General features: G+C 43.2%; 1 protein-coding gene across 2 annotated transcripts in view; it reads right to left on the bottom strand.

The window, feature by feature from the left end:
• The window catches only part of DOCK3 (dedicator of cytokinesis 3), a 539,706-nt gene that overhangs the window by 313,192 nt on the left and 198,986 nt on the right, over window positions 1-27,528 (bottom strand). For both annotated transcript variants that reach the window (XM_075939450.1, XM_075939449.1), the window contains exon 6: window positions 5,481-5,629. In XM_075939450.1, the coding sequence (XP_075795565.1) occupies window positions 5,481-5,629 (149 nt within the window). The remainder of the gene's footprint in view (window positions 1-5,480; window positions 5,630-27,528) is intronic.

Here is a 27,528-nt window from a genome sequence, read left to right as displayed (position 1 = left end):
TCCAGGGCCTCCAGACTCCTCCGGCGCAGCCTGAGGTCCTCCTGGACCCAGTGGTCCTGGAGACGGAGCTGTTGGTCCAGGAACCGGAGATGCCGCCTCTGGTAGTCCTCCTGGTTCCTGGCTGTCCTGCTTGCCCGGGCGCGGGCGGCTGCTGCAGGCGGGGTGGTGCGCCCTGCAGGCCCCGGTGCTGCAGCTGTGGTGCAAGAAGACCAGCGGTCAATTACCCCAGGGGCCCAGGTGTGTGAAACCCAGCTCCCCTCTGCAAGGCCAGGGCCCCTGCAGGATCCCCAGCTGCTGCTCCGTGGTGGGCAAGGCCCAGGCGCACGGTCCCGGGGCTCCCTCTCGCCCCAGCCCCCCGTACACATAAGGGGAACACGAGGGTACTCACAGGTGGACGCCTCCCCGGCCTCTGACGATGCAGGCGAGCGGCTCTGTGGGGTGCCTCGGGGGTCCCGGGTCCTGGGAAGGCTGGCGGCAGGCTCCTGGCTCTCAGAGCCCTCTTCCTCCTCCTCCGTGTCCAGGAGCGGTCCCTCTGCCCCGGGGTCAATCACGTCCCGGGGGGCAGGGACGGCATGAGGCCCCAGGATGCGGTCCAGGGCATGGAAGTGGGGGCAGGCCTCCGGGTCAGCCCCTGGCAGGCAGGCCCGGGAGTAGGACTGCCGCAAGTCCTTTATTTTGCAGCGCACCTGCTCCCGGCTGCGCTGGTGGCCCCTGGCGGCCAGACTGGCAGCCATGCGTCCGTAGACGGCCGCGTTCCGGTGGCTAGTGCAGAGATCGTGGACATTGGAGGCTTCCCCCCAAACCTCGATGAGGTCCACGATCTCCGCACTTGACCAGGCGGGCGCCCGCCTTTTGCGCCCCCGGGCAGGCTCCCGGGAGCCGCCAGGCTGGTCGTGGGGAGCAGTGGAGGGCTGGGAACCCTCGGATGGCTGGCTCATGTTGTGGCAGGTGCAGGCTGTGCAGGCACGGGTGCTTGCAGCCTTGCAACTGGCACAAAGTGAGTAGCCAGCCCGTGGCCCTTTAAGGGCTCCGGGGCCGGGAGGGGGGCAATAGAGTTTCCCTGGCGTTGGCCAGAGTGGCCACCAGGGAAACCTGGGAAGCCTTAGCCTCCCACTAGTTCGAACTAAAGGGCTACACAGCCCTTAGTTCGAACTAGCTAGTTCGAACTAGGCGTTAGTCCTCGTAAAATGAGGTTTACCTAGTTCGAACTAAGCGCTCCGTTAGTTCGAATTAAGTTCGAACTAACGGAGCGCTAGTGTAGCGCCTAGGAAAGTTAGTTCGAACTAACGTCCGTTAGTTCGAACTAACTTTCTAGTGTAGACATACCCTCATCTCCCGACCCCACACATACATGGGGCATTGTTGTTACTTCTTTTACTGCTTGCAAAGTGAGTTATGTTTGGTTTTGGTCTGTGCATTTCATAATTTTCATTTCTCTCTCACGCTTAAATTTAATTATTTGAGTATTGAGTTCTAAAATGCCTAACCTGGCGTGGCTGGAGTAATTTTCTCTTTGGGAATTGCTGCTCCTGGAAGTGGCTGGAAAGTCCCTGCAACCCCTCAGGGAGGCAGAGCAAGGGGTCTTCACATGCTGTCCTTGCCTGCAGACACCACTCCTGCAGCTCCCATTGATCAATAATGGGGAACTGTGGCCAGTAGAAGCTGTGGGCTCAATGCCTATATATGAGGGGAGCACATGGAGCCATGGCTATACATGATAGCTGCTTTCAGGAGTGGTGCAGGGCCAGGGAAGGAGTAAGCCTGCTTTAACTCCACTGCTCCACCACCCAGAAGCCGTCTCAGTCAAACAGTGCCCAGCCAGAGCCTGCTTTCTGAACCCCTGTCCCAGCCCTGAACCTCCTGAACCCACATGCAACCTCCTGCCCCAGACATGAATCCCCCTGCACACAAACTCCTCCCTAGAGCTTGCAACCTGAAACCCCTCCTGGATCCCAATCCCCCATCCTGGGCTAATCCCGGAACCCCTCCCACACTCCAAATCCCTTGGCCCAGACCAGAGCCTATAGCTCAATTCTCTACCCCAGCCTGGTGCAAGTGAGTCAGAATGGGGGAGGAAGGGAGACGGAGTGAGCAGGGTGAGGCCTTGGAGAAGTGGTGGCGCAGGGGCAGGGCCTCAGAGAAGGGGCGGGAAGGAAGTAGGCAAGGGTATTTGGGTTTGCAGTAGATCTTACATTGCACTTAAACTGAAAAAGTGATCTTGTGGTTAAAAAGGTTGGAGACCACTTCTATAAACCAATTCAGTTGAAATAAGAATGTTGTGAGACTCTAGTTAAATTAATGAACACTGAGCACAGTCTCTTTAAAAGAGTAAGTAACAAATATGAACTTCTTTGAGTGTTCCTAAAGAAGGGTGGAAACTGCAAAGAGACTTCTCAAGGGCACTCAGGAATTGGGGGTTCACTGGTTGATACATTCAAGGCAAAGAGTATCCTGAAGAGTTTCTTGGTAAGACAGACAAACTGTTGTGTCAGGGGGTTGCCACATAGCTTATTAACAAAACTTTTACTTATTGTGACTGAGAGGTGTAATATAGAAGTTCAGAATTCTGGGAACCTCAGCAGATTGCCACATTAGCAGATGATTTTGTGGATATTTAGAATTGGGATGGTATTGATGCTAGTCTGCAAAAGTAGCTGAGCAGTGGAAATTAGGGGATGACTTACATATTAGTCTGTTGGCTGTTGTCAGGGCTATGAGACATAAGCGCATTTAAGGTATCTCAAGTTGTAGGGCAAATAGTAAAACAACCCTTTACTAGTCTCAGACAACCCCCCAAGGATGATAATGGTTTAGTTGGTTCCATTTACATCAGTAGTAGTTAAAATGCAAAACAATCACTTAAGTAATTTTTCAGAGGGGTAGCCAAGTTAATCTGTACAGAATAAACTTAAAAAACAACAAAAAGTTTGGTAGCACTTTAAAGACTAACAAAACATGTAGATGGTATCATGAGCTTTCGTGGGCACAACCCACTTCTTCAGGAGTGCTGAATATAATTCTGTTAGTCTACATCCATAACAACCTCTTTTTCAACTAAGAAAAAAGTGATATATAAATTTAACAAGAGAGGCCAGTTGAGGTGTTGTCAGTTCATTCCAGTACTCTTCTCTATGGGAGTCCTGACATGTGCTATGACTGTGGGAATGTGGCCATGACTAGGGCAATTTAGCTCTGGTGTGCACTAGGGAATTATTTTGAAATAACTCCCCTGATTTTGAAATAACGAGCGAAGTGGCCACACTATCAACCCTGTTATTTCAAAATAACAGGCTGGTTATTTCAAAATACAAATGGACAGTCTCAATTCTGCAAGATTCTTGTTATCCTCTGCCCCCATATCCACCACTATACCACCATCACCATGGATGCGAAGAGGAACGGCACAGGACTTAAGGTCATGCTGTATTACCATGTTTGTAGTTGTTTGAACGCTTTTTGATGACCTGTTAATCATCAAAGTTAAGTGAGGCTTAAAGCAGGAGGACATTTGTTCACTGAATTTGTTTCCCAATGTCCTGGAAGATGTCCTGTGGAAGACTGAAGTGAAAGATGGATTTTTAATTGATGGTGAGGTTCTACAGATGCTCATTTTCACAGATGACATTGTCCTAATTGCATCGAAACCTGAAACACTGCAAACCCTCCTCAATGACATCAGTAAGAACACAAAGGAGATTGGCCTGACCATCTATACTGGAAAACCAAAGTGGATGAAAAATGCATATTGTTCAGAATACATCATGCAATTAGATGGGACAGACCGTCGTGCTGCTGGATCAATATGTATATCTTGGACAATCATTGCAGATGGACAATATGTTGGGCCCGGAGTTGAGCATGAGGAGGTGGTCTGGGTGGATTGCCTTTGGGAGTCTGCGCAGCGTTTTTCTTGATACCAAACTTTCCACCACTGTGAAAACCCATCTCTTTACCACCAGAATATTTCCAGTAATGCTGAATGGCTACAAAACCTGGAACCTTACAGAAGTATTAAAGTTGCAAACCAAAGAGCAATGGAAAAATGCATGGTGGATGTAAGTAGGGTACAGCAAGTTACTATCGACAATTTGAGTACAAGAAGCAGTGTCAATGATATCATCCAAGATATCTACAATCAGAAAAGGAGATGGGCTGGCCATGTAGCAAGGCTGAGAGACAACAGATGGACAACATGTGTACTTCATTGGTATCCACGAGACGTAAAAAGAACAAGAGGAAGGCCTCCAGCACATTGGGTGGATCCTTTATGGAAGATTTTATGGAAGGACATGGACGAGAACCACACAAAACAGGATAGTGTGGAAAAGTTGCAATTTGCATCGGTAGCGAGACTATTTGCACTGATGAACTCACAGATCTTCCAAGTATTTTGAAATAGTGGTAGTATGGACATTCCACTGCTGCTATTTCGAAATAAGTACTCCCCAGAGTCATTCAAAATAATTACTCCCTAGTGCTTCCTTGGGTTCTAAGTGTAGGTAACGTGTCCACATTAAGGTAGCCTGCCTTGGACTAATTTTAATGCTTCTCTATAGTGTGAACATGCTATTTTGAAATAGTTATTTTGGGAATGATTACTTTGAAATAAGTTATTTCAAAATAATTTTCTAGCATACACACACCCTTTGGGAGGAAAATTTGACTCTTTTTTGGTACTTTACACAGAATTTTATTCTGTACTTTTAATTATAACTTATCCATCATCCTGGTTGAAGAAAGGTTGTTGTAGGCCTAAGGAGATCTGAAAGGTCATGAAATAACATATTTGTTCACGGCACTTTGCCTCAGAACTAAGCAAGCCAAGCAGTTTACTTGTTGCTTTCCAAGAGCTAATTCTGGGATAGGACTAGTTTTTTTAAGTAATTAATTACGATTCCAGATTCAACTCTAAATTACTATAAATCCCTTTGGCTCCATAAAAATAAGATTCATACTGTCGGCTCTGTACAGTAAAACTGACCTGATGGGCACAAAATCTGGGACAGCACCAGCAGAGAATTATATGGATTACAAGACCTAAAACAAAATTAAATCTGAATACTATAAGCCTAAAATCCACAGTGTTAATCATTTGATCAGACAGTGTCAGTTCTGGCTATTCAACAGTGTCACCTAACAACAAAGCTGTACATCTGTTCCACTGACTAGAACAATTTTTCAAATGACAAAAGAGAAATTACAATGTATAGAATACCTCAGATTTACTATTCACTGTACAACTTAAACATTCGGCCTTAAACAGATTGAAAAATAGCAACTTCTTCATAAAGAAATGAACAGAAGTAAAATCAGACATTATGTATATCTCAGGAGGAGGATGTACACTGAAGACTCAGTGTAAATAGTAATATTTGGTTCCAATTATCAGGAACAAGAGCTCAACTGTTTGCTAATTCTGTTACACAAAAACATTTCATATTAATTAAAACAAATGGCACCCAGATGGTACCTGTACTTACTCATTACCCCAGTCTAGTCGCACTGTAAGATGTCTTTTGACCTCTCGCACCTGATCCTGTGTCAAGTGACCTGACAGTAGTTGTCTCCGTAGGTCAATGAGTTCATTCATCACATGGCGCAGTTTGTAGAAAAGATCTATCTTATGCTTCTGTAAACATACATTTTGGTGGTAAGAGGAAAAAAAGGGGAGATTAAAAAATTAGATTTTCATCAACTATCCAAGAAAAAAAGGCAACTCACAAAAGAATAACCTTTTTCCACATGCATGCATCAATATGATGATTTTTCCAGAAAAATACAAATTCCATTTTTCTTTTTCAGGTTGGCACAACCATTCCATTCCCTTTTTTCTGCAGTTTTCAATGCTTCAAAAAGTGAAACCTCTACAACTGCTTCTCCTTTAAGCATGAATAATTTTAAAAATAGTAACAGCTTTAATTTTCTAATATATGTTATTATTAGAAATGCATAGTATGGCCACAAAAAGGCAATCTAATGTAAACCCTGAAATGGAATAGTATGTCAATTGCTGTGGCCTTGAATATTTAAGCAGTACTAGAAAGTTACATGGCCCACAAGAGAAGAACAGATGTATTATATCAGGCCTAAATCATAGAAAAAGAGAAAAAAAACCATGAATTTATATGTATGTAGTTCCATTGTACTCTTGAAAGTGTACTAGCCTTCACGATAGAGCAATTTAAAACAAGGCAATTTACATCATTTGATTCCCTCCCTCCTAAAATCATTGATTTAAATCAGATTCAGTCATTTGAAAAATTGGTTTATAGTATCTTTAGATGAAAATTTGTAACACACTAAATTATGAATACTATTTGTTTTTAATGACATTACTGGGTGGTTGTCCACAAACTCTTAAACAGGTATATAACTTTACTTACAAGTATCATCCCACTGACTCAATGAGACTACTGATAGCACTGAATCTACACTACTGATGTTCATGGGAACTTTAATTTTGGATTCAATAGCAATAGGATCAATCAACAAGTGCTTAAAAAGTAAGCATATGTATCAGGCACAAAAATTATTTTTAGTAATTTTTCCTGTTAATGACATAAAATCTTCATACTAAAGTAAATTTGCTTAATTTTTAACAGAGAGAAGTTATTTGGAATTTTATTAACTAAACAAAATTATTTAAAACTTTCTTCCATCCCAAGTACAGGACTCTACATTTGTCCTTGTTGATCCTCATCAGATTTCTTTTGGCCCAATCCTCTAATCTGTTTAGGTCACTCTCAACCCTATCCCTGCCCTCCAACTTATCTATCTCTCCCCCTAGCTTAGGATCGTACGCAAACTTGCTGAGGGTGCAATCCATCCCCTCATCTAGGTCATTAATAAAGATGCTGAGCAAAACTGGCTCCAGAACCGATTCTTGGGGCACTCCACTTGAAACTGACCACCAACCTGACATCGAGCTGTTGATCACTACCCACGGGGCCCGACAATATAGTCAGCTTTCTATCCACCTTACGGTCTATTTACCCAATCCATACTTCCTTAACTTGCTGGCAAGGATATACCCAGATATAGGCTCTTGAGGCCAGGTCAATAAAGGGACTTAGGGTATGTCTACACTGCCACCCTAGTTAAAACTAGGGTGCCTAATGTGGGCATTCGAACTTGCAAATGAAGCCCGGGATTTAAATATCCCGGGCTTCATTTGCATGTTCCTGGATGCTGCCATTTTTAAATACCCTGTAGTTCGAACTACCTGCCCGCGGCTACACGCAGCACGGACTAGGTAGTTCAAATTAAAGCTCCTAATTCGAACTACCGTTATACCCCCTTGCAGGAGTTCGAATGCCCACATTAGCCACCCTAGTTCGAATTAGGGTGGCAGTGTAGACATACCCTTAGACATCTCAGTCTCAATGTAAGCATTGCTGAGATCCACAGAACTACCACTCAGCTGCTGCTTAAACTTAACCAACGTCTACATTTTTGGCTGTAAAAGTTCCAAAGGCTTTTAAGTTTCTGCCTCTGAACACATGCACTGCTCTCTGTTGGGTATGTAGCTAGGGGAAGTTTAGTGTGGGTTCATAATTCAATTGCACCTACAAATATCATAAAATAAAGGTTGCAAAAACAAGCAAACATACATCTCTTTCAGCCACATGAAGAGGGGAGACGCTAGGGGAGGAGAAGGCTAACAAACAGTGAGCCTGCCCCACACTCATCTTGCAGCTGCAGCAGCAGCAGCTCCTATCCCACAGGGATGGGTCTAGCTCCCCAAGTCAGGCCTTGTGACCTGGTCCATGGGGTTTTAGTACCACTCAGGTTAGGGTAGCTTGGGCACTACACAGATTTGGGCTCTTGGGACATGAGCCATGACTGTGGGGGTGAATATGGGGTGGACTCACTCTCCATTGCATCCACTCCACCTTTCATGGTCTCTCCCCTTCACTGCAGGCTGGAAGTAGGATTGTGAAGCCAGAGCACAGGGTGCTGAGGTGGTCGATGTCCCCTCAGCCATTCAGTATGGTGCCCTCATTGAATGAGGCAGCTATATTAATCGTTGGTCTTTGGAGAGTACATTAACATAAACCTTAAGTTACACACAAAAAGCTATATCAAAAGAATATTACGATTGAAAAGACAAGCACTCAAATGCTAAGCAATGCCAGAATTAAGGTTGTCTGTGCAACCTTATGTCAGCATGCTTGCGAGCATGTATTATGTAAGTATGTAGAGTCACTAACCATGTGATCATATACTATTTTTTTTCACAGAATCGCTTTCAGTGTACAGAATGGACCGTGTTCTAGAAGTGAACCAGGAATGTGAACTGGATAAGACTCTTGTTTGTAGGACTGGCCCTCATTTACTGCAGAAGATGGAAAGTGTGAAGTCAATGCAGTAGACTGCAGGAAACAAAAGGATGGTTTCATAAAAAATGCATCTGCCTCCCACCCTAGAGAACTGGATTCTAATCTATAACAAGCTAGGCCAAGTCAGTTAAACCAAATATTTCACTGGAAGACATTGTTTGTTTCTCAATTTCGGAGTGCCCACATTGAGACACAAGGGATCTGGTTTGCTGAAGTGCTGAGCATTCATAACTACAATGCAGAACCAAAACACTGATATGTGGTCTCAAGTTGAGCCCAATCTCTCCGATGTAAGCTCCTTAGATGAAGAGGTTTGCATCCATTATGACTATGTAAATCCATCAGTAAAAAGATTATAGAATAGATATTTTTCTTTATTAATAAATCCATTAATACAATAGAAAGACTTGTATCTCTTCTGGGATGAAGAGCAATAAACTGAGTACACAAGACTGAGATTCTGACACACATGAAGAACGACAGTCCTGATTTCCTTGCTCTCTGACAAGAAGTCTATACTCCTGTGGATTAGGAAGCAAGCTCCTATATACAACATACCTTGACCAGTAAATAGCCTTTCTCAAACTGATTATAAATCTGTTTTGCTGAGGAGAAATGAGTACTTTCAATAGACAAGGTCATTTAAAGAAAAGAAAATACTCTGATCAAGAGATTGCTGAGTTGGGGGATATATATCTTACACTATAGCCTACTTACAACTGCTCCCAAGACCTGGGATAGTAAAATGAATGAATGATCTATGTTGATTTATGGAACAAAAGACAGGGGAAAAGGTTTAGTATGATTTTATTGGATGCCAAATTATCAAATAAAAATAGAAGTTACTCATCCTGTGCAGTAACAATGGTTCTTTAAGATGTATGTCCCTACAGGTTCGCCACTGTATGTATGTTTGCATCTCTGTGCTACTGATTGGAGAACTTCAGTAGCAGTGTCCATTAGACCCACACGTGCAGTGTCTCTCTTTGTGCTGTGTCACAAGCTTAGTAGGCGCACGTAGTCTAACCCCACACAGTTCTTTCTCTACTTCAGAGTCATTAACAAAGGATGATGGGTTCTTGGGCATCTATAAGGACAAACACCTCAGAGAATCATCATTACTGCACAAGGTGGCTGTGTCTACACTGGCATGAATTTCCGGAAATAGAGCATCTACACTGGCAGGCTGCTTTTCCAGAAAAGCCCTTTTTCCGGAAAAGCATCTGTGGCCAATGTAGACGCGCTTTTCCGGAAAAGAGCCCTGATCGCCATTTTCGTAATTGGGGCTTTTTTCCGGAAAAGACTACTGGGCTGTCTACACTGGCCCTTTTCCGGAACAGTGTTCCGGAATAAGGACTTATGCCCGAGCGGGAGCAGCGTAGCTTTTCCGGAATAGCGGCTGATTTTGTACAGTAGAGCGTCGTTGCTTTTCCGGAAATTCAAGGGCCAGTGTAGACAGCTCACAGCTTATTCCGGAAAAGCGGCTGATTTTCCGGAATAAGTGGCCCAGTGTAGACACAGCCGGTGAGTTTAATTCTTCTTTGAACAGAAGATGGCACTGGACGTGGAGTTCCTAGTAACTGCACTGTGCTTTGCAAAAGTGTAGATTGGCACTATGTAGTCACTTTACAGATCTCTGAGTTAGGGACATTCCTGAGGAAGGTGATGGAGGAGAAGACTGACCTCACTGAACGTGTACAAATAGAGACTGTAGGCATCATGTTGCAAACCTGACCTTTCCTATAGTATCACTGCCACGCCTGTTGCTATATGCCCTAAAAGATGGAGGCCAGATATTACCGGCATGAGTGGGCTGCTCTCAATGGTCTCTATAAGTGAACCCAGGGATCTCTCAGTCTTTACAAGATTGTGGCTGGAGTTAGAGCATAGACCAAATTTTTACCAGATACAGCCTTCACTGAGGCAGTGAATGCGCTGAGAGTGCTTGCCTGCAATAAGGATTGCCTCTTTGCAAGTGAAGCATTACTTAAAGCCCAGAAAACTGGGAACATCCTGTTTCGTGGCAAGGTCCCTGGTAGAGAAAAGAGCAGGAAAAGAAATTAAAGGTTTATTCTTATATTTTTTCAAGGGTAAAATAAGAAAAGGAAAAAAAGCTACAACTATAGCAGATTAACCAACTATAAATACATAAATTAAAGTCATAGTCTTCATGAACTGTGAATGGCTATGTCTCTAGTCAGTGGGTGGTTCAGATGAAACGAAGGACAGTTTGCTGACTTGCAATGATCAGCCTCGTAGTACACCACCAGGAGGGTTAGTGCTGAGGCAGGCCTAATGGACTTCTCCCATTACCAGTGCAGCCACAACTATAGTGGAACACCCATGGGACACTATTAGAAGAAGGAATACCTGCTGTACATGGAAGAATAAAAAGTTGATTTTGTTGACTGGAATAACACAAGGATTTGAAAATATATGGGTATAACTTTCCTTTCAGCCATAATAGAGAGAATTATGAGCTTTCAAAAACAAACCAATGAGAAATGGCACATACAAAACAGAGATGGCAACTGCAGTTTATTACTTTAAGTAATGAAAACTGAATTTTATACAGTTTGCACTATCAATATCCATGGCAAAAGAAACAAACAAGCATTAAAAAGTGAACACACTTTGCATCCCTTTCTCAGAATGGGTAAGAAATTAAACAAAGTCCAGGGCACATGAATGCCCTGGAGAATATTTTGTTTTTCAGACAGCATAGAGCAGCTGTTCAGTCATTACAGTCTCTCACTGGAGAAAGAATGACAGCAATTATTCTGCCAGTATTAAAAAATATGTACTAAATATGCATAATTGAGCCACTCTGGCCATCCAGCCAATATGAAATGACATAAAAACTCCTCCCTTCTCTAATGTACAAGATGCATTCTTTATATACAAACAGCCAAAGAAGAAAACAGAAAAGGCAAAATAATGGTGTTAATGTTAACATCACATATATAAATAATGGGGCCACAGGACAGACAGTCCTGTCTAAATTGGCAGAAAGAAGGGAGAGGGCTCAAGGAATCTCCTGCCAGCCTTGAACAGTACAGGAACTAGCATAATCCTATTACTTCCATTCATGTGAGAACAAGGGTTGCACAAGCACTACTAGTAGCACTATATTCCCCCAAAGGAGGCACCAGATATGGGCTGGGGGCAGGTCTATGACTCTGTTCCCCAAACTAGCTGGAATAGCTGAGTGGGCATATGATAAGTAGACACAAGAACATACTGCTTCCACATCAAAAGGTAAGTATGGGACACTTCCAGCCTGCTCAAGTAGCCTCATTAGCACTGGGAGTACAAGGGTATGTCTACACTACAAAGTTAGTTCGAACTAACGGATGTTAGTTCGACCTAACTTTCATAGGCGCTACACTAGCGCTCCGTTAGTTCGAATTTTATTCGAACTAACGGAGCACTTAGTTCGAACTAGATAATCCTCATTCCACGAGGATTAAGCCTAATTCGAACTTACTAGTTCGAATTAAGGGGTGTGTAGACCCTTAATTCGAACTAGTGGGAGGCTAGCCCTCCCCAGCTTTCCCTGGTGGCCACTCTGGCCAACACCAGGGAAACTTGTCTGCCCCCCTCCCGGCCCCAGACTCCTTAAAGGGGCACGGGCTGGCTACGGTGCCCGTGCCAGGTGCAAGCCTGCCAGCATCCAGCCAGCAGACCCTGCACCTGGCACGGATCAAGCCACCCACCCGATGCCCCCCAGCCCTCCCCCTCTTCCCGGGACCAGGCTGGCGGCTCCCGGGAGCTTGCCCAGGACCGCAAGAGGCGGGCACCTGCCTGGGCTAGTGTGGACATCGTGGACCTCGTCCACGACCTCCGCACTAGGCACAGGAAAGTGGCCGTCTAGGGCAGGAGAGCTGCCAGCCTGGCCACCCAGAAGCAGGTGTGCATGAAAATCAAGGGGGTCCACTGAGACCCCCGACTCTGAGCCCTGAGCTTACAATGGCCGTACTGGGTCAGACCAAAAGTCGATCTAGCCCAGTAGCCTGTCTGCCGACAGCGGCCAACCCTAGGGACCCTGGAAGGGATGGACCGAAGACAGTGACCAAGCCATTTGTCTCGTGCCATCCCTCTCCAGCCTTCCACAAACCTTGGGCAGGGACACCACTCCTACCCCCTGGCTAATACCACTCCACGGACTCAACCTCCATGACTTGATCTCACGTCCCTTTAAACTCTGTTCTAGTTGTAGCCTTCACAGCCTCCTGCAGCAAGGAGTTCCACAGGTTGACTCTTTGCTTTGTGAAGAACAACTTTCTGCTCCAATCCATCTGTTAGTCTATAAGGTGCTACAGGACTCCTTGTCGCTTTTGCAGATCCAGACTAACACAGCTACCCCTCTGATACTTAACACTAACTAAAGTACTGTACTATGAACTAATTGCTAAACTATGTACAATGACTTGAGAAAATGCTGATCTGCTTGCAAGGCAAAAGATAAGGAAGGGGAAGTCCCAGCAATCATCACTGGCAGTAAGAAGAAACTGAGGAGGGGGAGGGTTGGCAGGGTCCTATACTGGGAACCATAATGGTGCCACTCCAGGGAGTGCCCAGACCGACCTTATAAGCTAGCTGCTAAGGGAAAAACTTGCCGGCTACTGCGCATGCACACACCTACTTGGAATGTACATGAACAAGTACTCAAAGAAGAATCACTTCTGAATACATATGGAACTGTTCTGCATGGTTAAGAGTTGTTAATGCTGCAAATTCTGCATATTGTACCCTATAGGTAACACCTCATGTGTCACTAAAATACAATGCCTTTGGAAAATTAAACAGGATTTTGTGGTGCAAAAATGCGGAAAAAAATCATTTGGTTTTCTTTGTGTTGTTAGAAAAAATAATGGTATTTCCATCCTATTCTGTCCTCGGATGAAAGAACGATTATTATGACGTGAAATCTTGAAATGTGAGGAACAGTTTTTAAAGAGTATCTATGTAAGAAAGCTGAAAGATCTATTCTGAATGTGCACATTTTCCCTCTTTTTCCCTCGCCACTGCCACCATCAAAAGCAGTTTTCTAGAAATATTTAACATCTGTATAACTTGCATGAAGTGTACTCTACATTGTAATTGTATATGCTCTGCTCCACAATAAAGGACATCTAACATTTTTTTTTCAGTTCTCTGAGCACTGCATATTTCTGCACTACACAACACAAATAAAACTCAGTTAAATTAATTAAAATTCTATATAACAAATAGAAAATCTTAATTATTTTATCTAACAGTAATCTAGTTTGTTCATCTATAACAAATCCATCTACCAACAGGATGAATACATCTGGTGATATAGTGTAGCTTTAGCACACCACACCAACATTGTGAAGTCATAACTTGTGGTGGTTATAAATATTATTAAAAAAGGGTTGCAAGTAACATTTCAGTATCAGTTCAAGGAAACTGCATAATATTAGAGCAGAGGGAGAGATTCCATAGTTTTCAAAAAAATCCTTTGAAAGATTTTATTTTCTTTTCTCACTACTATCTGACTATACAAAGACAAGTGGTGTTAATGACTAATACTCAAACCCATTATCACAATACTCTGCAATTAACAAGTCAACTTAGAAGTTCCAAGCTTTTTTCATATTTATTAGAAAGAGAAATTAAATTACAAGGGATTCATACCAAGTTGCGGTCTTTCCTCACATGTAAAATGGAAGATTTTTTTCCTATTCATGATTTATAGTCCACAAACATCAAAACCATATTTCCTTACAAATTGTTGCATTAATATCCTTTTAACTTTTCAAAACTAAAACATTATTTACTAGTATCATCAAAATAGTACATGAACAAACTAGATTTTGTTCCATTATGTGTTAATTATACAACTTATGCTGGTTCTTAAGTACAAGGCCTCATATATGGCACTAGTAACTAAAAGCATACAACGGGCCCACATTCTTGAGTTTATCCATTTTTTTCCCCATTTAAACATTAACTTTGAAACCAAATAGCAGTAACTTTAGTAGGGTGCTAAAAAAAGTCACATAAATAAACAAAATGTGCATCATAATGTAGGCTAGAAGGAATTAATAAAATAGAGTATTTTTTAAAATAAAATCATTTTGATTTGAAGCTGTATTTCAGCCACAAGGCTTTCCTTGAGCTGTGGAAAAAAGTAAACAAGGAGGATGCCAATTACATAAAATTGCTCTACTTCTAAAGAAGTCTTTGCATTAGAAATACAGCCATTAGCCTTATTTTCCATATTTTTAAATCAAAATATCAGATGAAAACTGCTCTCAAAATAGCATAAGCAACTTTTCCCCTCTGAAAAAGAGTTTCAAGAAATTTGCCAGTAATACCCAAATTACAAAATATTAAACTGTCTATCATCATCAAAGTTTCAATTTTCTCCTTATTTATAACCCCTAGCACATCAGCTTTAAAAAGTTTGAGGGGAAAAAAGGCACATAGTTTCTCACATAAATTACACAAACGTAAACCCCCCCAGCGCAACATTAACAATCTATCCTGCAAAACAAACCCTCATTCTCACATACCTCAGGGAGGACTGAGGTTCAGAGCTTCCCACAGGCCAGATGTACTCTTTTGGAGTTCCGGGGTTAGTGGATTTTGTGGAGCAGGAAGGGGGTGCAGGTAGGGATGTTAAATTTAGTCTAATCAACTAGTCAATGGAATTTCCATCAACTAGTCGATTAGTCGATAAGCGGGGGAGCCGCAAAGGGGTTAGATCCTACCCCGAGAGCTAACCCCACTGCGGCTTTGCCTTTTAAATGTATTAAGAGCCGGCAGGATGAACCACCTGGATGGCGGCAGATTGAGAACTACTGCAATATGGGGAGCAAGACCACCAAGTGACTTAAGAGTAGTTAAGCACTTGAAAATATTGCCCAGAGAGTTTTTAGACTTTCTGGCACTGAAGGTTTTTAAGAACAGGCTAGACAAACAGCTCTCATGGTCAAAGCATAATTAAATGCTGACTCAGCACAGAGGGATGAGCTAGCTAACCACTCAAGTTTCTTTCCATCTCTAAATTTTTGTGATTCTAGATTCCCTGCATTGTTCAATGGAACCAGACACAAAGGAACTGTGAATATTACTACGTTTGATATTAGTTCTTATATTGTACTTATCACTATAGTATCTGAGCGCATTGTAGTACCTCCTCTCAGCAACACAGGCACAAAGGAACTGTGAATATACTACGTTTGATATTAGTTCTTATATTGTACTTATCACTATAGTATCTGAGCGCATTGTAGTACCTCCTCTCAGCAACACAGGCACAAAGGAACTGAGAATATTACTACGTTTGATATTAGTTCTTATAGTGTACTTATCACTATAGTATCTGAGCGCATTGTAGTACCTTCACTCAGCAACACAGGCTAACATAAACATAACAAACTAGTCTTTTGCTTACTATAATAGGTGTCTATAGATTACCAAGTCAAACTCAATGTCTCAGTGCTTATCTTCAGGTAATTCTGTAGTCTGGGACAAAGATGACGGCCATGATTTACAAAATGCACTGCTTAGGCATAAAAGAGGGTCTATATAGAATTTTTCCAAAACAGCAACAATCACAGACTTCATCTGAGATATTCCTAGAGGAAGCTACGAAAACCATCTCCAGCAGACCAGGGACACCGGGAGCAAAGCCAGGGAGGCGGAGGGGTCCTCTGAATCGCAAAGCATAACCCCTTCTACTTGAGTAATTAACCAGACCAATTGCCTCAGATCAAGTAACACTTGGACCTTCATAAATGATGCAATCTTAATGGAAGAGGGGACTACACAATAAAGAGCCACACTGTGTTACCATGGGTTATAAACGCCCTTTAGCTGAGGAAACTCATTCTAGGCTAATACCAGATTTATTCTGATGTGATAGTGGGCAGAATTGGGCCCATTATCATAGACTGCATGATCACATACTATTTCTCAAATTATGTAACTCCGCTTGTGGTGGTTTGCTGCATCTACCCCCAAAGAGTCAGGAGGAGGGTGTGAATAGAGATATTTGAAGCCTCTTGACAGAACAAAGTAACAACTCTCAGTAAAGAGGATGGAGTTTGCCACAAAGTCTTGGTAGTATCCGTGATGGACTTAATAAGTGGCAAGGCAATATGGTCCAGGGCAGAGGTAGATAAGATTTCCAAAACTGGGTCAGTCTCCTCCATGACTTCCTTCGCCTGGAAATTGAGGTCCTGAGCTACTTTCCCAAGGACTTGCTGAAGTGTCTTGTTGTTCTCAAGAATAGAGAATGACTGCTAACGGCTCATTTTTTGTGCGCTGTCCAGCTGGGTAAAACACTGTACTGCGACTTGGGAGATGAAGGGTTCAAACCCTGACTTCACAATAGCTTTCTGTGGAACCTTGGGTACGTTATTTAATACTGCAGAAAGGGATCTAGGGGTTATACTAGACCACAGCTAAATATGACTCAACAGTATGGCACTGTTGCAAAAAATCAAATATGATTCTGGGATGCATTAACACCGTTGTGTTGTGAGCAAGACACAAGGAGTAACTCATTCACTCTATTCTGCATTGGTTAGGCCTCAGTTGGAGTACTGAGTCCAGTTCTCAGCACCACACTTCAAGAAAGCTTTGGAGAAACTGGAGAAGATCCACAGAAGAGCAAAAAAAAATGATTAAAGGTCTAGAAAACATGACCTATGAGGGAAGACAGAAAGAATTTGGCTTGTTTAGTTTAAAAAGAAGAGAAGACTGAGAGGAGACATGACAGTAGTTTTCAAGTATCTAAAAGGGTGTTACAAGGAGTAAGGTGAAAAATTGTTCTCCTTGGCCTCTGTGGGAAGGACAAAAATCAATGGGCTTAAATTGTGAAAGGGGAGGTTTAGTTTGGACATCAGGGAAAACTTCTTAACTGTCAGAGTGGTTAAACACTGGAATAAATTGCCTAGAGAGGTGGTGGAATCTCCTTCACTGGAGAAATTTAAGAGAAGGCTGGTTAGACATCTATCATGGATGATCTAGATAGTGCTTGGTCCTGCCATGAGGGCAGGGGACGGGACTTGATGACCTCTCAAGGTCCCCTCCAGGTCTAGTATTCTATGATTCTGTGACTGGAAGGGCCATTTGTGCTCCAGAACAGGGGGAAACTGCCACTAGTGATGTCAGTAGATTGGTAGCAATGGTGAAAGTGGCATCGGTGTCAATGCTGTTGGTGTCAGTGCCATTCTAGGTATTGGTACCGGTATTGATGTTAGAGCCGGAGTGCCATTGTTAGTGCCAGTGCCAATACAATGGTTGGCACCGATGTCGATGTTGGTGCCAATGTTGTTGGGAGAGGCACAGGAGTCAACAATCTAGGTGGTGCCAAGAACTGTATCAGCATCTGGGTTGGAGGTGCTGACCCCTAGTCTGGCACGATCACTGTTGGTGCCCATGGGGCTACAAACATGGCAAATGCCACAAAAGACACTCTCGAGTGATGCCCCTGACTACAACCTTTGGTTTGATAAAAAGCTCAGAGAGTCCAAAAAGGCCACTATGAAGATGGTTGCAACAGTGGAGGCCACAGTACAATGTAGCAGTGCCAGTCTCGAGAGGAAGCAGATCTTCTGCTCCTGCTCCAATCTTACTTTCCTGAGTTTGACTCTGATTCAGATCTGTCCGGACATCACAGGGGAGCTGTGGTTCTTGACACCGAGCCGTGGAGAAATGAAATGCAGATCTGATCTTCCTGTGATGCTAGAGAGCAGTGTGTGGGGGAAGGTGAGCGTCGATTCATCACGGCTGCTTTTCCTCTCAAAGGTACTGTCCCCATAGGGGTGTTAGCAGCTCGATTGCTCTTGTACAGAGCCTTTGTCAAAGCCAGTAGTACGGGTGAAGGACTTTGCACTCTCAGTGCTAGAGAAGCTTGAAAAGGCATCAGTGCTGCCAGAGGTTTCAGTCCGCCACTGCTCCCAGGAATTGGTGGTGGATCCTTTAAAAGGCTAAGGGTACCAATCAGGGTGGCAGGCAAGTCCACATGGCTCTGGAGTAGCAGGGCAACCACACTTATTTTTTTTCTTTCGGGGCACTGGCAACAGGTGCAGCACTGGGCAGAGCCTAGTGATAGGGATGTACTGTGCACCGAGGCCAAAGTACTATGCCAATCTTGGTGGGATAGCTTGGAAGCCGGACAAATGGCAGCCTTCATTAGCAGAGCCTGCAAACAAATAACCTACCTGAGTCTTGGCTCAAAACTTTTAAGAAGTACAACACTCGTCCTTCATATGTGATTCCCCCAAGTACTTGAGGTAGCTGTGTGGGGATCACTTACAGGCACAGGCCCTTACAGTTCTTTCTGGGTATAAATCCCAGAGACCAGGGTATGTCCCACCTGAGGCAAAGTCACCCCTGGGACTCTAACTACTAACTATACAGGTAGTCCCCGGGTTACGTACAAGATAGGGACTTTGTTCTTAAGTTGAATTTGTATGTAAGTCGGAACTGGTACATATTGTAGAGGAAACTCTAGCCAAACATTTCTCCAGAGCTCAGTTTTATTCTCCCACACCTCACTTCCCTCAGTCCTTTATTCTCAAGCTGAGGTGTCTGCTGAGAAAAGCCGCTCAGCGTCTCCCTGGTCTGCTGGGGGGGACGCTAGCTTTGCGTCTCCCTGGTCTGCTGGGGGGAAGCAGCTAGTACAGGGTTGCCTCATCCCGTCTGTAAGTAGGGATCCGATGTAAGTCAGATCCATGTAACCCAGGGACTAACAACTACTATAAAAACTATTTACAAAGCCTGGCATGAAAAAACTAATCCTTGCTATTCAAGAAAAGGCGCTCCGACTAACCAGCATGGTCAGTGATGGCATAAGCCTGGTAGTGCTTGATATATCAAAGCATAAACATAGCACTCAAACAGGCACCATAGCAAGCCCTATCGATATCTCTAAGGCAAAAGGCTAACTACCACTCACACGAGAGCAAGCATACCTCAAATGGAACAGACATGAGCAAGCATTCGTAGAACAAAAGATCATACAGTGGCAAAATGAAGTTAGTGTGAGGCCTTTTTTCCATGCATCATATTACAAATTAGGCATGTCACAGAGTAAATAATTTGTTATGAAGGAACGAACAACATATTGTGATAGATCTAAGCCAGCAGCCTGGCACACTCAGGTGGAAGGCAGGTATACAGGGCACTGGATAAGAGGTTTTCTCTTTCCAGAGTAAACTACTAGAGCCTGCTGCAATAAAATGAAGACAGGAAAACACCTGGGACTAATTAACCAAATTGTTCCCTCAGGCAAATCACTCAATACCTGCAGCCAATAGAAGTGCTTTAAAAGGCCTCCCCTACGTAAGGTAGGTGGAAGACAAAGAGTGATGGACTGGAAGAAGAAAAGGGAGGAACAAGAAGATGATGTGTGTGAGCTGAGAGCTGGGTAACAGGTACCAGAGGGAGGCATTTTGGAGGGGCTGTTTGGGGAAGTGGCCCTAAGAAAAATCTGCCAAGTCAGAAGTAAAAACAACCTTGACTGCTGCTGCTACTTTAGAGGACCTAGGCTGGAACCCAGAGTTCCAAAACTCCCCCCATGTCAACACAGAGCCTGTCCCAAGAAGGGAGACAAGGACTATCAGGGGGGTTTCACCCCAAAACCGTGAACTAGCCTGGGATGAGTATGGCTAATTAAGATGTGGCCCCTGCCTCCTGTAAAGAGAAAGGGGTTGTGTATAGGATCACAGTGAGTCTCTGAGGCTAATATTATCCACCAGTTGCGCGAGACCCATGAGGCTCAGCCAGAACTTTGCCACAATATTCACATATAATATATTACTAATTTAACTCTTTCACCTGTACAAGGGCTCTTTATGGGTCTCTTTTATACCAACAAAGAGGATTACAGACATATGCCCAAAGCACAACACTTGGAGATAAGAGTCCCAAATGGGATTGCAGAATCTCTATCAACCTCATCATTTGAATCATTCTTGTAATCCTGAACCCCTCTACTTTCTAGAAAATGATCCTAATACAGCTTATACTAATATGGAAATATACCATCTCATAGAACTGGAAGAGACCATCAAGTATGGTCCCCTGCCCCCATAGCAAGAACAAGTACCATCCCCAACAGATTTGACCCAGATCCCCAAATGGCACCCTCAAGGACTGAGCTCACAACTCTGGGATTAGCAGGCTAATGCTCAAACTACTGAGCTATCCCTCCCCTCAACTGAAGGTGATTCTCTTAATAAAATATTCTCCAACCTTAAAAAAATTATTTATTTCTGCACTTCTCCCAGACTCGGTTAGACAGTACAGAGGGCAAAATCCCATAATTAAAGAAAAACATGAGAATTGTGGACTATCCCCAAACTGACATTTTATTTAAAGGACATTCCTGTAAGGTTTTCATACAGACCCTTCATTGGCATACCCTTCCACCTCAGTGAAAGACATTATCAAGCAAAATAACATGTTTTTAGCAGCCTATTTTGATTTTTCAATTTCCTTAGGTACAGATGCTCTGCAGAGATGCCATTGATACAGTGACAACATTCAAACACTGTCTCAAATTACTGAAATTGGAACTTTCATGATGAGGAACAAATGATACTTTTTTCAACAGGAATTTTTCTATCTACCACAATTCATCTTCATAAAGTGTTAAACTGCAGAATAAACCTTGATGTTTATCACCATCCCTTTTGGGCACGCAAGCATGTTTATTTAAATCAGCAGGAGAAATGAGTCATCTCACTGCAAAAAAATTCAAATGCTGATTATCTGAAAACCAAGCAAGAGCATTTAAAGATCTCCTTCCTTCAAGACCACCAGACCTACTTCACTTGACTTCTATCTCAATACCTTCATTACTCATATTCGAGCAACAAACATTTTATTCCATTGCTGTCATGTTTACAGCATTGTGACAGAGTGTACCTATCCTGCTCTGGCCTCACAGGGGTTAACAGCACTTTGTGGGCCGAGTAGGCCATGCCCTATCACATCACACCTGATGGGCATGCTCAGAACCAGAGTATAAAAGGGTGTTGATCAGTTCAATCTGGGCTAACTATGGCAGAGACCAGAGGTGAATTGCAGGCTCCAACCAAGAAGCTTCTGGAGCATCTACCCATGGAGACCAGCCATGCTGACACCCTGGTGAACATCCAGCCAACCCTACTGAGGCTGTGAGATTGGTATCAATACAAATAAAAGTAGGAAGCAACTCATAAAATGGGACAGGAGACCAAGACTGATTGCAGAAGTACTGATTCCTTAATGTCCTGGCTCATGACTTGGTAAAGAAGGGTTGTCTTGGATCCACTTATCCCTACTGCACAGGCCGCCAGTTCCATCAAACCTGACCAGAGGGCACCCTGCCCTAAAGCAGAAAGACAACTCTGTTGACTGTTGTCATTGAGCCATGTTACCCTGAAGAGAAGGGCCTCTACACAAACTCTGGCCATTGGTCCCTGCTATCCTGAAAAGAAGCGTGCCTGCATAGGCCTCATTGGGCTACGCTATCTTAAGCAAAAGGGCAGCCTTACTGACTCTGTTCTGTGATTACTTAGATTTATCATTTGATAGATGTTGTCAGTTATGTCAGAAGCCATTAAGGATCAGATGTGAAGATCATGAATATTTGCTGCAAAGTCTTCTTAGTGTTTAAATATAATATTAATGTTACTGAACAATAAAAAAAACATTAACACTGAGAACTCTCCCTTTGTTGGGTACTATTGTCTAAAAATTGGGTCACATAGACAGACAATGTTAGAGCAGCTTGCAGTGTATAATCTTCATTCAGAATTTCCAAGCCATAACAATCTGCTAAAATGATTTCTAAAGAAACTGCTAATTCCTTTTTCCTCAAACACTTAACTTTTACATGCCTAATTTGTGCACTCCTCTGCTCTGCTACCTAGATAGCAAATGTTATGTCACCAGAATTCATCAGTTTTTTGTTTCAAAACAGAAGAAAGAAGGTAAATTTGGAACTGTAGCATTTCCCAATTAAAGCCAAATAACGAACTATTCTTTCTCCATGTTGACGAGCAAATTTAAGCATGAAACACATAGGCAATGAAAAGAGAATACAATCTAACCTATATTTGACGCTAACTGCTATATCAATGCCTTGAGACACTATACTTAACAGATGCAGTGTCAATACATTAACAGAGGGCTCCAACAAAAATGTCCCACTGTCTGATAAACTCCGATGTATGTATGCTTTCACACAGAAAGGGCAAATACAATAAATAAATAAAATTATCTTCTTATAATCATACGTAAATAGAAAGGCAATCTAATTTAGCAAACTTATAGTAAGCTCAACTGATGAGAGTGATCACATTTTGTTCCTAAATACTTTATTGATAGTACTGTGTTCAAACTGTAATAGAAAATGTGGAGGAAGAGATTGAAGAGTACTGAAATATTAGAGTCATATACTCTAATGTAAAAACAAAATGCAGGACAATGTAGCACTTTGTTAGTCTTTAAAGTGCTACATTGTCCTGCATTTTGCTTCAACTACCCCAGCCTAACACGGCTACATTTCTATCACTATTCTAATGTAAAAACTCAGAGATACAGATCTTCTCTTAAGAGTATTTTTTAAAAATACATGACACTTTTTAAAATCTGGTCCAGAACTGGCAGATCCAAAAGAGCAAAACAGGTTTGGTCTAGAATCACTTCACAAAGACACAGGGAAAACTATGTAGCACTTTAAAGACTAATAAGATGGTTTAATAAGTGATGAGCTCTTGTGGACCTGACCCACTTCCTCAGATCATATTCTTAAAGAGAATTGGTATGACCAATATGATCTGAGGAAGTGGGTCTGGCCCATGAAAGCTCATCACCTATTAAACCATCTTGTTAGTCTTTAAAGTGCTACATAGTTTTCCCTTTGTTTTAGCAAGATCAGACTAACACAACTACCTCTCTATTACTATTCACAAAGAGAATTCTTGACCAGACAGAAAATAGTTATTTATCCTACACTGTACTTTTCTGAGAGGTCATGACATAGACAGTATGGATCCAACTATAGATTCCACTGTTGGATGTACATGTGCCTCAGGCATGAGGTCATATTTGATATATACATATAAAACAAAATGCATATGTCCTGCACCATCTCATACTCCCATATAAAAGTTTAGAGTGGAACAACCACAACCCTCCCTTGGTTCCCTCAAGCCCTGTATCTGAGGACTCTGAAAAGCAGGGATGGATGGCAAGTCACAGGATCCATGTGGACTATATCTTCTCCAAAAACACACTTAGCGTAGGGAAATAATCATTTTTTCTTCAAGTGTGTGCACTTCTGAGAGAAAAAAAACTGACATCTGTGCACAAGGCATGCTCACATCGACACTGGAAATTACATATGTGATCACTTTAAGAACTTCTTTTCCCAGTAGCTAATGGGGCTTCAGGAGGAAAACAGATAAGTTGATTGCCTGTTTAGATGAAAATATGAGACCCTTTTAGGAATCAGGATAAGTTCGGAGTGCCACCTTTTTGTACAGAATGTCATAGAGAGGTTTGGCCATGAGGGCCCATAGCTTATTCCTGGCTGAAATGTTGCCACCAGGAAGACAATCTTCTGTGTAAGATGGTCTAAGAAATATCCTGAAAGAAGATTAAATGGAAGATCCATGAGTCCAAAGAAGACTAAACTGAAGCCTCAGGCAGGATCAGTTTCTTAGGTCAGTGGGTAAGCTAGTAATAACTTCTTGAGAAACTTCAGAGCCGTATGGTGAGAAAAGACTTAGTATGGTGGTACACATGGATGACAAGCTGAGATTCTGTGATGTGAATCTTTAACAGAGCTTAATGAAAGGCCAATCTGTTTCAAGTGCAACAAATAGTCAAGGATGTTAGGTATCAAGGCTTAGGTCAAGTCCAGACTATGTCAGGGTGCCCACCATTGAGACTCTCTGCCATTTAGATTGGAACCATAGAACCTCCAATTTACAAACATGGGCGTTGCAGATCAACCAATCAACCAGACACCAAATGGAACCAAAAGTTAGGAATCAGGCAGCAGCGGAGACAAAAAAACACCACTAAATACTGTACTATGCCCCTGCAGCTCCCATTGGCTGGGAATCACTAACTCTCCCAGACACCACATTCCAACCCCGAGTCACTTCCTGTACTCTAACTCCCACTCCAAGCTCTTGTCCTGAGCCACCTCCGGCATGAGAACAATTGTACCAAGAATGCGTCAGTAAAGAAATTTTGCACTAGAGCATCATGTCTTGTGAATGTGTGAACAGCACTGTATGTTGCTGCTTTGCAAATGTCAAATAAGGGTACTTCCTGAAGAAACATTACTGAAATTGTGCTCTTACAGAAAGGGCCCTCACCCCATGAGGAGGGAAAAAGATGTACCAACTGGTAACATAGCAGGATACCGCCTGAAATCCAATAAGAGATTCTTTGGGAAGATATAAAGCTTGACCTCAGACTTGTTCTGCTATGGAAAGTAACAATCTAGGTCAACATTTCTCAAACGTGACCACAAGGTTTTGTTCGTGTGGCCCTACCCTCTTAGGTGATGATGGGGCGAGGGAAGTGTTAAACATACAAACACCACTTTCCCAAAAAAGATCTATTAGCTATCATAGCTTTAAAAAGCAACCAAAATAGAAAAAGAAACGACAACAAAAAGACAAGAACATGCAAAGCATGTTACATATTCATTTCTATTCTGTTTAGTAAACCCTAAATAAAGAATAGAGACATTTTTATTATTGAATATGTATAAAAAAATCTACGTAAAGAAATTGCAATTATTTGGACATGTATGTGCGCATAGTGGGCAGCATCACAGGCTAGCTATTCCAGATGCTTGGATGCCTGTGTTGCTTTGGCTACACTGCTATTTTTAAATAGATAGCTCAATTAAAGCTAGCTTAATTACGTCTGTCCAAGCTGGAAATTATACATATACCTGCAGGAGATCCATCCACAGTGCACCACAAAGTGTGTTTGGAGAGATGATCTGCAGTCCAATAGTCACCTTCAGGGTAAGATAACGTACATTTTGGGAATAATTTCTTTTTTGGTGGGATCACAGGAAGATTGCAACTTGAGATGCCGTCTATGCATCTGTCAACAATAATACAAACCTGGCTCTTATAGAGTACCTTTCCTCAGTATATCTCAAAGCACTTCACAATCGTTAATGTATATGTATATTCATAATTCTCTTGTTAGGTAGGGAGATTCTATCATCCTCATGTTCAATCCCCATTCTTACTGAACAAAAATCCCTATCTTCTGTGCTAGAAGGCAGTCTTCATCAGAACTGTAAAAGATGAACGTCCAGTAATTGACGTTCTTCGAAATGAGTGTCCCCATGGGTCCTCCACATCAGGACAGTGTGTCGTAGCTGAGCCTTTGATTGGAGTCTTCAGAGCAGCAGTGTCCCTGGAGCAGCACATGCGTACACCCTTAGCCACGTCCTCCTACTATGCAGGCATCACATATGCATGAGCTTCCTCCTTCCCTCAGTTCCTTCTCTATCCTAGAACAAGACCCCTTTGAAGAGGCCAGAATCCTGAAATAGAGGAGAGAAAGGGTGGGATGTGGAGCACCCACGGGGACACTCATCTTGAAGAATGTCAGTTACTGCACAGGTGAGTAACCTCCTCCTCTTCTTTGAGAGATGTCCCTGTGGGTGCTCCACATCAGGTGACTACAAAGCTGTATCTTTCTAAGGAGCTAGGGACTTTGGATCTGGCATAAATGCAAGACCGCCTTAGAGAATTTCAGGTTAGACAAGGGTCCTTGAGTAAGTCCATAGTACTTTGCAAATGTATGGTCTGATTATCATGTAGCAGCTGTGCAAATATCTGCTATGGGGACCTTATGGAGGAATGCTATTGACGTACACATGGCTCTAGTTGTATGCTATTAGGAGGATTAGCATCTGATAGGGAGTAGCAAAGTCTAATACAGCCATAAACCCAGTGGGAGAGCCTTTGAGATGAGATGCGTTGACCCTTATTGTGATTTGCTATGGAGACAAACAATCTAGGACATGACCTGAAGGGTCTTGTGCATTATAAATAGAAGAAAGTGCTAAGTGCGACTCAAGTCTGTGCATCTTTGATTCAAATGAGTTGGCATGGGGCTTAGGAAAAAAAGGTAGGGAGTTGTATGGTCTGACTGAGTAGGGAAGAACTTTCTTAGATAAGAACTTAGGATGGGTGCATAGGCTCACTTTATCTTTGAAATAGGTGATATATGGAGGATCTGCCATCAAATGTTGCTATTTCTCTCACGCATCTAGCTGACGTGATGGCTACAAGAAATGCTGTTTTTCTAGATAGGTGCAAAAGAGAGCTGGCAGCCATTGATTCAAATTAAGGATGTTAAAGACTAGTCGAATAGTTGATTATCCAATAAGCATTTGTTTATCTGATAGTAATGTCGACTAGTTGACTAGTCAATTCCTTTCCCCCCGCCCTGCTGCCTCTATGAAATAGAGGCAGCAAAGGCGGGGAGGGGTACTTCAAAGTGGCAGCGCCACACAGCGGCGCTGCTAGTTTGAAACCCCAAGGCAGCAGCTGCACAGCTGATCCTGGGATCAGCTGTGTGGCAGGCTACCCCTTTAAAACACCACCTCCGCAGGAATTCAAAGGTGCAGCCCTGGAGCCCGGGGTCAGCTGGAGATTCCCAGCTGACCCCAGGCGCCTCATGGTATTTCCGCAGGACTCGGGATCAGCTGGGGAGTCCCCATCTGACCCCAGGTTCCAGGGAAGTGCTGCATGGAACGCTGGGTCAGCTGGGGGCTCCCCAGCTGATCCTGGGTTCACAGGGATCCCGGGCTCGGCTGGGGAGTCCCCAGCTGTGCCAGGGCTCCCCTGCCTCCCCTCTGCCTCCACAGCTGATTAGCTGTGCAGCTGCTGCCCCTTTGAAACTACCGCCTCAGCACAATTCAAAGGGGCAGGGGAGCCCACAGAACAGAGCCCGGGGTCAACGGGGACTGTGAGTCCCCTACTGATCCCGGCCTCCATGGCTTTGAAATGCACAAGAGCCCCCACTGGGGACTCTTGTGCATTTCAAAGCAGGCACCCGTGTGCAGCTTGTAGTGCCGCATTCCTCCTTTGAAATGTACAGAAGCCCCTGCTGGGGAAATTCCATCGACTAGTTGACTAGTCAGTTAACCACATTTTAACATCCTTAG

The sequence above is a fragment of the Pelodiscus sinensis genome, chromosome 11, assembly GCF_049634645.1.
Source record: "Pelodiscus sinensis isolate JC-2024 chromosome 11, ASM4963464v1, whole genome shotgun sequence".
Classification (NCBI taxonomy): Eukaryota; Metazoa; Chordata; order Testudines; family Trionychidae; genus Pelodiscus; species Pelodiscus sinensis.
This window is presented reverse-complemented; position numbering and strand designations above follow the sequence as displayed.